Raw genomic sequence first — 12647 nt, 5'->3', positions numbered from 1 at the left:
TTGTAGCATATGCCTTGTGGAATGACTACGACAAACAATGCCATCAATATGCATTGGCTAATAATGACAATGACGAACATTGTACTACAACTTGCAAAGTATAACACTTAGAACTGTATATCTTCAAAATTATAATTTTTTATGAATTAAATGTATAAAAATCTAATATTGATAATAAATCTCACGTCCAATGTTGAACACGGGTCTAAAATCTAGTATTGTTTATAATATGCTAAATCGCTTGTGTAAGTCTAACACTTCTCCCTTAATTAACCTTCGTCGATAAAGAAAAGAAAAAGGAAATAGAAAAAGTGAGTAGAAGATCCCAAAAAACGGAGCGAGAGGTGTCGGTTACACAATAAAAAAAACGCGGTCCAAAAAAATCCGTCCCTATAAAACGAGCGAAAAATCAGCAAAAAATTTGTCAGATCCAAAATTTTCTTTCAAAGTTGCTAACGTCTTTTTTTCTTCAAATCGGTAATATTTTCATTCTTATTCTTATTGTGTTGTTTCGGTCTAATCATATGATCTTGTCTTGTTTTATATAAATCTCATACAACTTATGTCTCATTTAATGTTTTCTTTTTTTCTATTTATATAAACAAACTAATTACATACACATATTCATTTTAATATGTCACATCCATATGTGTTATTCCTTTTATTTGATCTAACGATAAATTTTTTTTTGCCTATTTATAATTTAGTTTTTCCTTGATTTGATTTAATAAATATGAATATTTGTTGGTTAAATATATTCGAGTATGTTGATCTATAAGTTTAGTCCAGGATTAGATGTAAATGTATGTTTTATGTTAAATGGGGTACACGATCTTGTGTCGGATCTGACTGTCTGATGTTGAATGTTTGTGTTTTGATTGATCCCCCTTTGAAATTTTGATGTGGATCTCTTCGAACGTAACATATTCGCCGAATGTATAGATGACAAAATTTACTAGGTTCACATTTATACAATGTATATATATATATATTTGTGAGGTGGCTTAGATGCACATTTTTAGAAATGCATATAAATCGGGACCCCTCCGTTTTTCCATTTAGCAGTGTAGTTTTATCCGTTATGCGTCTGAAAACTTAGTGTTATTTCTAGATTCCGTGACTTTTGCACCCTCTGAGTATTTTCCCTAGTGTTATTTTTTTGGTCTCATGACTTTCGGTCCCTCCTGTTAAATGGGTCAAGATCCTAATTAGATACAAGTCCGTCCGAGCTTTGTATATGTAATGGTGGATCTATGGGTTTATTCCATTTTTATGCATTTCTGAAGATCTGCATCCATTTTATCCACACCTATTTGAGATGTACGAACGCGAATCTAGTGAATTTGTCGACTTTATGTGTTAACCAATATTCAACCATATTAATGTTAGTGGCCAACTTTAACCCTTCTGTGTAAGTAAATGATTTTGCAAAAAAAAAAAAAAAAAAAAAAAAAAGAAGAAAAGTTGATTACTTTTGACTGTTTTTGACCAGTATCCTCTTATGCATAAATCGGATAGGCCTACACCCCAAAACCAATTACTCACCTAGTATCCGGCCAAATTTTTTTCCTCGATTGTACGGAATTAATTTAACACATTTGTTCGGGTGGGACTTGAATCCACTGGCAAAAACTTCTTCGTTGGTGAGTCACTTTGATATCTTGTAGAGCAAGGCCCTTTGGTTTCTTCATAGGTTGTTTTGATATTCTTCATATCTATTTGATTTTACGAATGTTATAAAAGGCCCTTTTGCTACATCATATGTAGCAGTATCGTTAACATGTCACACTGATATCATATGTATAACCATTGTCCGATTTAATGCAGAATTAAGTTAAACAGACGCTAGCTCAGACTCATGGGGACTGTTTTTGATGCTGCAAAAAAGGCATACAACGTTATTGTCTTTTTGATTTTTTTTAATCATGGGGTAAGTATTATTGTGGATCAGTTTTAATAAGCTTATTTGGTTGCAGGAAGAAACCACAAGTGCTCTTAGCATCGAAAAGCCCAAAGTTGTCTTTGTGTTAGGTGAGAATTTTTAAGTCTAGGTATCCATATAATCATGTTTACAAGAAAGGATTGATTTATTGAGATAATGTTTTTGCGTATAAATATGATTCTCACTCTTACTCAACTTACATTGAGCAGGAGGCCCCGGAAGTGGTAAGGGTACACAATGTGCAAATATTGTTGAGCACTTTGGGTATACCCATCTTAGTGCTGGAGATCTTCTGCGGGCGGAAATAAAATCTGGTTCTGAAAATGGGTATGTTTTCTTTTTAGAGATTTATTTTGTGCACTTAGTTTGGAAAGTATCTTTATTCTATTCTTTTTGTTGATGCTTTTATAGGACCATGATTCAGAACATGATTTCCGAAGGAAAAATTGTTCCTTCAGAAGTTACAATCAAGCTTCTTGAAAAGGCAATTGTGGAAATTGACAACGACAAATTCCTTATTGATGGGTTTCCTCGTAATGAGGAAAACCGTGCAGCGTTTGAGTTAGTCGTGAGTTTTGGATTATGGAATTTCATGGAAGTTATCTTTATTACATGTAATCATGTAGCGCTGATACTTGAATTTTGTGTATCTTATAGACCGGAATTGTGCCTGAGTTTGTTCTTTTCTTTGATTGCTCTGAGGAAGAGATGGAAAGGCGCCTATTGAGCCGCAACCAGGTTAGGCATATAATTTGTTTGAACATAATAACTTTGTAGGTTTATTGATGAAAGAAAAATACCTTGTCCAATTGACATATGGAAATGACATTTGAAAAGTTCGAACATAGTTTATAATATTTTATATTTGTGGCTATGAAGGGTAGAGTAGATGATAACATTGACACCATAAGGAAGCGGTTCAAGGTTTTTGTTGAATCTAGTCTTGCTGTTATCGAGTATTACAACTCTAAAGGGAAGGTGAAAAAGGTAAATATACCCCTTTTGGGTTATGTTACTACGCGTTGTTGTGATTTCAGAAAATGTTGTTTTTGGTGTTTATAACTGATTTAATGGGGTCTTAGATTGATGCTGCTAAGCCCGTCGGAGAAGTTTTTGAAGCTGTTAAGGCTATTTTCGCCCCTGTCAGTGACAAGGTAATGTAACACTTTATGTTACACAGATATAGTGTAAAGAAGCCTGGAAATGCCATATATATATATATATATATTCAGAAATGTCTGTCAGTTTACCCATTTATTGAACTTTATGGCATGTTTTTTTATGATTTGCAGGTTGCCGCCTAGGTATTGTCTTTATTACAATCTCTGAAAGGTTTTGCATTGAGACAAACAATTATTGTAACATGAGGGATTATTGTGATTTAGTTTAAGATTCCTCCAATTAATCATACTTGATTCATTCCATGCATTATATGCCCGAATGATCATGTATGAATATAGTTTATATGTATAATGGTTATTTTTACTTGTCAAAAGGATTACATGATGAGTTGTAACAGTAATATTTTACATCTATATGATTGATTGTTCTTGATAATCGAAAGTTTATATATATTTACGCGTACGTTTTTGATGATATTAGAAACACTTTGAGAGCGACGGTTGTTTAATCTGGTGAAACAATTGTAGAACCTAACTTTATTTTTACAGCGAACCTATAATGGTTCACCTCAACTTAAGGTCAACTTAAAGTTTGATTTGCATTTAATGTGTATACGACCATAATGGTTCACCTCAACTTAAGGTCAACTTAAAGTTTGATTTGCATTTAATGTGTATACGACCGAAAGAGGTTTGTATTAATCATGCGGCAAACATCGACTAATAATTTTCATCTATCTAAAAATATCTAGATTATTCGTACTTGACATATAACTTTAGGTAGTCTAACACTAACTAAATCAAATCAGGCCGTAGCAGTCGTGTTCATCGGCTGCTAAGCTTTAGCAGGTGTAGGGTAATCTATCCTCGTATAATTATGTATAACTGGATACTTTATTGTTTCTTAATTTTCAAAATTATATATTATTTAAAACACACATTTTTAGAAAAAAAGAAAAAAAAGAAAGAAACACTAGAATTTCCAGGATCTGAGAGTTTGAACATAGAATGTCAGCTATGATCATGCAAGTATCTAATTATAAAGATTTCAAACAATAAGTATCCTTGATGGTATCAAGAACAATAGCGAGCCTGTCTTCAATTCGTTCGTTCTTTTTTGCTTCAAAAGCAACTGCAAACACATCTGCTTCTTTTGATCTCTCGGCTTTAAACCTCCCAATGACTCTGCAAGCCTCATTGTCTATCCATGATGGCAAAGTGTTTCTTAATTCCTTTGAATTTGTGGTGGCCACCGATACCACTTTGCTAGTACCTGTATGCATCACTTTTGCATGAATGAATCTTTTTGAAAAGAAAACGTTTCGTTGAAATGGTCTCATGTACATATCCGTCCTCTGTTTCCATGATTTCTTATTTGGTCTTTTCTGCTTCGCTTCTTGATCTTCATGTCCATGCCGCTTGGACAAGTAGTCCCTACAAAGTAAGTGTTAAAACAAAATAAAAAAAAAAAGGAAAATAGAGTAAAGGAAACAAGACAAATACTGATTCACAGCAAGACGGCATAGCTTAGCAACATATTTAATGGAAACAAATCTTTTTCATGTCAACCAGAAAAGGAAACATGCAAGAACCGTTGTTCAATTTCATGTTAACATATCAGCTACATGGTCTTATGCTAATGACCTAATGTGATCTTGAATTTATAGGTTTCTTATTTTATAAACCAGTTCATGATTATGACTGAGCAAAATTATTGGAGGGGCCAAGGCCCTCCCCTGCCCCTTTCATGTTCTGCCAGACCAGACACAAGGGTGAGCAGGACAGCAAGAAGACAGACAAATCCAATTGCGTTATATGCCTCTGACATTTCCATTTCGACCGTGCACCTACAAGCTTTCAAAGGAGATCAAACACGTTTTAGAGAAGTATATCTAACACAGTATGCAAATGTAAGAGGCATACAACGGGCTCCCCTTTCAAAGTGTGTTAGATTTGAGTCATGTCCTGAAATTTCGAATGAGTTTCTGATGATTTATGGGATGAAGGATTAGTGTCGTCTACGCAATAATAGATTTAATACCCAACAACCATGATACAGATTTGAAGGAAACAACTCAAATCTCGATTCGAAGAACATGAGACTAACTTATTATACATAGGTAAACTTTATCCCCAAAATAATCAGCCATTCCTCACAATGGTTCTGATCACGTCAGACTCTGACGCTCAGAGGCTAATGCATATACATGTGTAACTACATGGATAAAGCAAAGACTTGGATTCATCATATATTCATATTAACAAGAAATGGGTCTATACCTTTTGACTCCTACATGAAAGGAAATTTGGAAGTAATGTGAAAGATTTAAATTTATCATATGTACAAGAAATGTGAGCCACCAAACATTTGATTCTGATATAGCAAAATGCATGGTGGAGGAAAATGAACTGCAAACGATAGCCAAGATGGGAACTTCTACCATTAGATGTGAGCATTAAAAGAAACTGATCTTGTCAACAAGTTGAAATCATGAAAAACTTATGGTTACTGATTCCCAAGAGGGACCTATGACAAACCATAGCTCCTCAACCTTTGTACTAAACAAACAACATGCAACAAACTATGCCTAGTTATGGCAACCAAAAGGTTGTACCAGAGCAACATTAACTTCCAAAGAGCAAGCTCGGCATCAACATGAAAATGAACTAACGACTACTCACGTACGAGGACAAATATATCTTGTGAACAAATGACTACTTACGTACAATGATAAGTATATCTTGCAGCATTACATATAGAAAGTACCAATACAAAAAATCTTCCTCACAAGTTCCCAAACAGTAGACTTACACTTACTCCCCAAGAATGTTAATAAACAACCCATTTCCAACTCTTTCGAGACTCAAGATTCTGCTTAGTTTGGTCACATGCTAATCACTAAGTCAGTCAAGAATGTCATCAAACGTGAAGATGAGTTTGTCACAAGAAGCCCCATCGTTGTTGTTGCCTTTAAAAAGTTAACCGAAATGGCTACAACGAGAAAACATAGGTTGAGTTAGCCTACTCACTACCCAGGGATACATGGGAATCTAGTTACAACTTCTTTTTCTCCACATTAGAACATCTCGGCTGATTCTCCATCGAATTGGTGGTTTTGATGCATGTTAAACCATAAGTGAAACCTAAAATCCTAAATCCAAGGGCCAAATCCCCATGTGGTTTGCTGATATACAAGGATGAGATTCGGCAATCCAAACCTTATGCAATACAAGAGACATTCAAGATAAGACACTCGGATTGTGTCGAGTCATTTCTAACATAAAATCCACACTTCAAAATCAGTATTAGGCCAACCCCTAGAACTTTGAACTAAATTACATCAAATACTAGCTTCAGCAGTAGGGAGTATGTTTTGACTTTTAATAGTCAAACAAAGTTATTAATAACTTCAATTAGGAACTAAACCATAACAAGCTTTCCAGAAATACTATAAACCCCATCATTTTTTGTACTACTAACATTATCAAAAACTTCAAGTACTTAAACATATAGCAAATTCACATAATTTTGTACATCATAGGCAGCTCATTTGACTTCAAAAAAGTCAAACCACAAAAACCAAGTTCGCCCAGTAGAAACATAAAAACAGAGGTCTAAGGTTCAAATCCCGCGCCATCTCCTTTTAACGCCATAGTGTCACGATTAGCCATCAGACCCATCATTTTTGGGTCAGTTATCCATTTACACACTTGTGTGAATTTTTATTTTATATATATTTTTTTTACTAATAAAGATTCAGACAGATTAATCAAAAAAAGAAACAAAGAAAAGAAAGAATTGAAGATACCTGATTCTTGAGGTTTCTATTTCCCCAAGCATTTGGAACCCGTTCGGGGCACCGCCGTGGACTGGGAAGGATCGTTCCGGGTATGGGAACCCAGGAGTATGATTATACTCATTTGACATAGGGAGGCCAGGGCGACAATCATCAGACACAGGGTAACCCGGCCGGCTTGTCTGGTGCTCATATCAATCTCAACTCCACACCACATGATACATTTGACTCTGACAGTCAATAATGTAACCTTCCGAGAATAAAAGACTGAAAGTCAAGGGAATCGAATGGCTCGCATTCAAAGTCAATGGTCAATAAAAAAGTCAACGTCATGTGAACAATATATATATATATAATTATATATATTGTATATGTATGTATAATAGCCAGATTAGTGTCCTCGAATATTTCGGTTTAATAGGATACTTTTATTGTATGTTAATTTCGGAATTATGTTATGTCATGCATACATTATTAGAAAACTGCAAAAAGAACTAGAATTTCCAGTATCTGATACTTTGAACTGAGAATGTCAGCTATAATCATTCAACTATCTAACTACAAGAATTTCAAACAAATATGATACCATTATCCTTGATAGTATCAAGAACAATAGCAAGCCTGCCTTCAATTCGTTCGTTCTTTTTTGCTTCAAAAGCCACTGCAAACACATCTGCTTCTTTTGATCTCTCGGCTATTAACCTCCCAATGACTCTGCAAGCCTCGTTGTCTATCAATGATGGCAAAGTGTTTCTTAAATCCTTAGAATTTGTGGTTGCCACCGATATCACTTTGCTAGTACCTCTATGCATCACTTTTGCATGAATGAATCTTTTTGAAAAGAAAACATTTAGTTGAAACGGTCTCATGTACATATCCGTCCTCTGTTTCCATGATTTCTTGTTTGGTCTCTTTTCTGCTTCGCTTCTTGATCTTCGTGTCCATGCTGCTTGGACAACCAATCCCTACAAAATAAGTGTTGAAAAAAAATCAGAACAGATAGGAAAAGAGTGTGATACTGTTTCACAACAAGACAGCCTAACTAATAGCTTCCTAACATATATAATAGAAACAAACTTTTCATGTCAACCAGAAAAGGAAACATGCAAGTACCGCTGTTTAATTTTGAGTTTCTAGCAACTATTAATATGACAAATTACCAATCCTACCAAGTAGATATAGGTCCCTAAGAAATCTAGTTACAACTTCTTTTTCTCCCTTTTATAAAAGCTCGGCTAATTCTCTATCAAACTGGTGGTTTTGATACACGGTAAGTGAAACTCCATCATTTTTCCTATTTATATTACCGGAAACTTCATTCACTAAACATATACAAAGTCACATCATTTTGTACATCAATGGCAGTTCATTTGACTTAAAAAAGTCAAACCACAAAAACCAATGCAGCATAAAAACAGAGGTCTAAGGTTCGAATCCAGCACCATCTCCTTTAACCATAGTGTTACGTGATTGGCTGTCGGAACGGTCATTTTGGGTCAGTTATCCATTAACACACTTGTGTGAATTTTTATTATATAATATATTTTATTTTAATTTATAAAGATTCATACAGACAAGTTCTAAAACAAGATACCCACATAATAAAGATCAAAACTTCATTCAAATTGATAAAGAAAACTGATAAAAAAAAAAAAAAAGAAAGAAAAGAAAGAGAGAAAGAATTGAAGATACCTGATTCTTGAGGTTCCTATTTGATGAAATTAAGTTAAGGGGTTGATTAAATTGAGGAAATGAAGAAGACCATGATACTGAAATTGGGTTTTGTGGTTTACTTTTAGACAAGAATTGTGAGTGGAGATTGAAAGATACACATGAAGCCGCCATCACCAGGCTGACTGACTGGAAAACAGAAACACTGAATTGGATTGAAGTAAGATAACACACTGGTTTAAATATTAAGTTTTTATAAAAGTGGTCCCTTTAGTTTTGATGTTTCTCGTATCTAAGGGGGGTGGGAGCGGTTTCTCCGACCTAAAATTCCCCAAATTTCCACATTACCATCTTTTAATAAAAACTCTTCACCTTAAACTTCCCAATTCACCTCAAATCACCCCAAAACTATGGCGCCACTCACCCCAACCCCAATTTCCAAATCATCATTTTTATTTCCATTTATTTTTACTCTATAAATTTAAAACATAAAAAAACATTCATTAATAATTAAACAAATACATAATAATATTTGGAAAAAAAAACAACGAAACTAAAAACAAGTCCAACAGTTATTCGAATGAAAACATTACACGAACGAAACTAAAAAGGGCATTGCCATCCATGTCTTGCGGCAATTTCGCGTTTCTTGCTAAGAACGATTTCCAACATCGCGGGATCGGTTATATGAGCATGCGAGTTGGTGAAAAACAAGATGTCCCGCTGTCTTGCGCGCCTCTCATCCGTCTCGTGTTTTTCTTCCAAGTATCTCGTCTTCCTTTTGGCGTACTCGCTAATGTCATCCGCCACAGTTGAAGAGGTGGATCCGGATGCGGATGCCTTCTTTTTCCCCTGTTTTGCTGCCGCTTGCAATGGAGGGTTTGGGTCTTCATTTATGTCGGGAATGAATTGCCCGGTGCTGGCCGTCTCATATTCTCCAGATTTCCTTTTTGAAGAGTCGCTACATGAAGGTCCCATGTCTTGGTATATTTGGAAACATTCTTGCTCGACCCATTTGTCGTGTATCTTCACAACATCCCATGCGGCGTGGTGAGGAAATTCCTTCTTGGTGCGGGTCTTGAAATCCGCCATAGCGACTCTCGTAATATCCAAGTCGTTGCCCCCGCTTCCCTTGGCTTGTTTCTACAAAAAAAGAATACTATATTACAAAACTATCTTATTTTTAACAACTACGAACAAAACTATATAATTATTAACAACTACGAAAACAAAACTATATAATTATTAACAACTACGAACAAAGCTATCTTATTTTTAACAACTACGAACAAAACTATATAATTATTAACAACTACGAACAAAGCTATCTTATTTTTAACAACTACGAACAAAACTATAAAATTATTAACAACTACGAACAAAACTATCTTATTTTTAACAACTACGAACAAAACTATATAATTATTAACAATTACGAACAAAACTATATAATTATTAACAACTACGAACAAAACTATCTTATTTTTAACAACTACGAACAAAACTATATAATTATTAACAACTACGAACAAAACTATATAATTATTAACAACTACGAACAAAACTATCTTATTTTTAACAACTACGAACAAAACTATATAATTATTAACAACTACGAACAAAACTATATAATTACTAAAAACTAAGCAAAAACTATATAATTATTAATAATTAAGCAAAAACTATATAATTATTAAAAACTAAGCAAAAACTATATAATTACTGAAAACTAAGCAAATACTATATAAGTAAGAATACCGCTTGATTGTATAGCCCGTTGAAGAGACCCATGGTGGCGTTCATTTGTTTCCACTTTGGCGTTAACCCATGAATGGTCTGTGTGGTCGGGCCGACAAGTGTGGTGTAATGCTCAAGTACACGACGCCAAAAACCATCCGCTTTTTGTTCATTTCCATATTTTTTGCATTCGGAAATTTGAACCCAAGCTTGTGCCAAAGCAACCTCTTGTGCCGGCGTCCAATTTTCATGCTTTGTCTTCGTCTTTTTCCTGCAATCTTGGACTTCTTGCACGTCATCATCTTTTTGAACATCGTCTTGTTAGGTTTCCGCTACAATTTCAACTTCTTCGTCATCTTGATGAACATCTTCCTCTATCGGAATAAAATCGTTCATTCTAGCCATGTTTAAGAAATGGGCGTTGGTTTGCGAAGATGGGCTTGAACCGTAGCCAAACATTTGTGGAGACGCCGGTTGTGGATAATAAGCGGATGGAGTTGAAGGTTGAGAAAATTGATATGGTGATGGATTAGAATAAGATTGATTTGGAAGAGGTTGAGAATATTGATTTGGAGGAGGTTGAGATGATTGAGAATAAAATTGATTTGGAGGAGGATTATTTGGTGGAGGCATGAATTGATTTGGATGAAAATTGGCATGTATTTGTGGATCATTTAGGCGATATTTTGATTTGTTGAAAGGATTTTTTTTGGTTTTCTTTGGATCCATTGGTAATGGGTGTTTATTTTTTATAAAGAAGAAGTGTTTTTTTTTTTTTATAAAAGTGGAGGTTTTTGGATTTGAAGTTTGTGTTGTGTGATGTTGTTTAAAAATGGTGTTGGATATATATAGTGAAAAGAAAGATGGGTGAGATTTAAAAAAAAAAAAAAAAACAAACGGTAACAACAACTAGCCGTTGGCTGGATCCCACGTCCACGTGGCATCTGCTGGTTGGTTGTTTGACTTCAAGCGGGCCCCCCACGGTTTTCTCTCTCTTCGGTGTTCGAACCCCAAACCGGCTTCACCTTTCCCCACCCCGACCCACCGGCGACGGTGTTCCCATGCGGGGCCGGGGTTCACCGAGCCTCACCCCACGTCGACTCCCACCCCCTAAGTATCTAACCACAAGTTATTGTCATCAAAGTATGGTACATATACGACTTATTGACTTTTTTTTAATTGGTAAATTTGTGCTTTTCATGTACCTAACTTCAATTTAAGAAAAAATTCATGTTGGAAAACTCTTTTATTCGTTATTAAAAGCATTTTACTCACATCAAAATTTGAACCCAAGAGCTCCCAGTATCAAATTACACCATATAAGGTTATCAAATATTGTTTGTATATATTTTGTAATCGCACTGTTCGGCATTATAAACATATTTTTAGATTTTATTTTAATATCTAGTTTTGTTAATCTTTTAAAGTTGTTAGGAAATGTACTATAAAACTTATCACAATCTATTTCGTCGTGGACAGACTGTTAGGTACTCGAGTCTCTAAAAATTCAGTTGAAAGATTAACCGTTGTTCCATACCAAAAAGTTATTTGTACCTTCTAAAATTAAAGACACCTTTAGCAAAATCGTAAAATGTCATGAATATTTAGCGACACCCAAAAATCGTCATAAATTATAGCAACATACTTTTTTTTGTCACTAAATGCAACATTGTACTAAAGATAAATCATTACTTATGTTCTTAGTCTGTGTTCTCGAGTTTATATGTAAAGGAAGGGGAAGAAGAGAAGGGGTGGAGTTTCCTTCCTTCCAAATCATCCCAAAAGTGGGAGGAAAATATCTTTAACAAATTCTATAGAATTCTCCTTCCAAATCTTTTCCCTTCTTTTCTCTTCTTCCCTTAAATAAAACTCAAGAACCCAAATATTTTTAAAATCCTTTACAATCTTTTCATTTCTTTTTAAAACAAAACTCAAAAACATACCCTTAGAGATGTTGGTATCCGTGTCTTACATTTGTTAGTGAAATTTCATCGTTGTAACATTATTTGGATCATTTTGTACTTGGGACTAATTAAGTTGCTACCTGTTGTTACATTTATTTTTTAGGAATGACAAAAATTTTAAGGTAATAAAATTTGGAAATTGACCTTTGATTTAATATCCTTGATCTTTGATTTAGAGGAAAGGGTGTTTACCAACTATCTTAAAAGAAAGTGTTACTCACCAACAAAGACTGCAACATTTTCATTACACTTCGTAGACTGATCCGATTTGTAGCTTAAACTACCTTCAATGTATTTTTGCCCCCACGTTGCATTCAAGTTGAGTTTTGGTTCATGAACTTTATAATAAAAGGCAAAAGCATTTGAGATTCAGTGTTATATCTGTATGATCCAAATCAATAAAACATACACTAAT

General features: G+C 34.5%; 3 protein-coding genes across 3 annotated transcripts; 1 reads left to right on the top strand and 2 right to left on the bottom strand.

The window, feature by feature from the left end:
* The first annotated feature begins 377 nt into the window (after positions 1 to 377).
* Positions 378 to 3499, top strand: LOC122581391 (UMP-CMP kinase 4-like). The gene is made up of 9 exons (XM_043753616.1): positions 378 to 477; positions 1828 to 1888; positions 1977 to 2031; positions 2152 to 2269; positions 2354 to 2510; positions 2600 to 2680; positions 2822 to 2929; positions 3025 to 3096; positions 3235 to 3499. The coding sequence occupies exons 2-9, from the start codon at positions 1859 to 1861 to the stop codon at positions 3244 to 3246; spliced, it is 633 nt and encodes a 210-aa protein (XP_043609551.1). The 5' UTR covers positions 378 to 477; positions 1828 to 1858; the 3' UTR covers positions 3247 to 3499.
* A 518-nt stretch (positions 3500 to 4017) lies between these two features.
* On the bottom strand, positions 4018 to 7203 carry LOC122583906. Its single transcript, XM_043756278.1, has 2 exons — positions 6873 to 7203; positions 4018 to 4497 (listed from the first exon to the last, which is right to left on the bottom strand). The coding sequence occupies exons 1-2, from the start codon at positions 6989 to 6991 to the stop codon at positions 4101 to 4103; spliced, it is 516 nt and encodes a 171-aa protein (XP_043612213.1). The 5' UTR covers positions 6992 to 7203; the 3' UTR covers positions 4018 to 4100.
* Positions 7204 to 7267: 64 nt separating this feature from the next.
* On the bottom strand, positions 7268 to 8765 carry LOC122583905 (50S ribosomal protein L18-like). Its single transcript, XM_043756277.1, has 2 exons — positions 8553 to 8765; positions 7268 to 7825 (listed from the first exon to the last, which is right to left on the bottom strand). The coding sequence occupies exons 1-2, from the start codon at positions 8703 to 8705 to the stop codon at positions 7430 to 7432; spliced, it is 549 nt and encodes a 182-aa protein (XP_043612212.1). The 5' UTR covers positions 8706 to 8765; the 3' UTR covers positions 7268 to 7429.
* Between the last annotated feature and the right edge of the window lie 3882 nt (positions 8766 to 12647).

The sequence above is a fragment of the Erigeron canadensis genome, chromosome 9, assembly GCF_010389155.1.
Source record: "Erigeron canadensis isolate Cc75 chromosome 9, C_canadensis_v1, whole genome shotgun sequence".
Lineage (NCBI taxonomy): Eukaryota > Viridiplantae > Streptophyta > Magnoliopsida > Asterales > Asteraceae > Erigeron > Erigeron canadensis.
The sequence above is the reverse complement of the archived record's forward strand: the minus strand, read 5'-3'. Positions and strand labels throughout refer to the sequence as shown.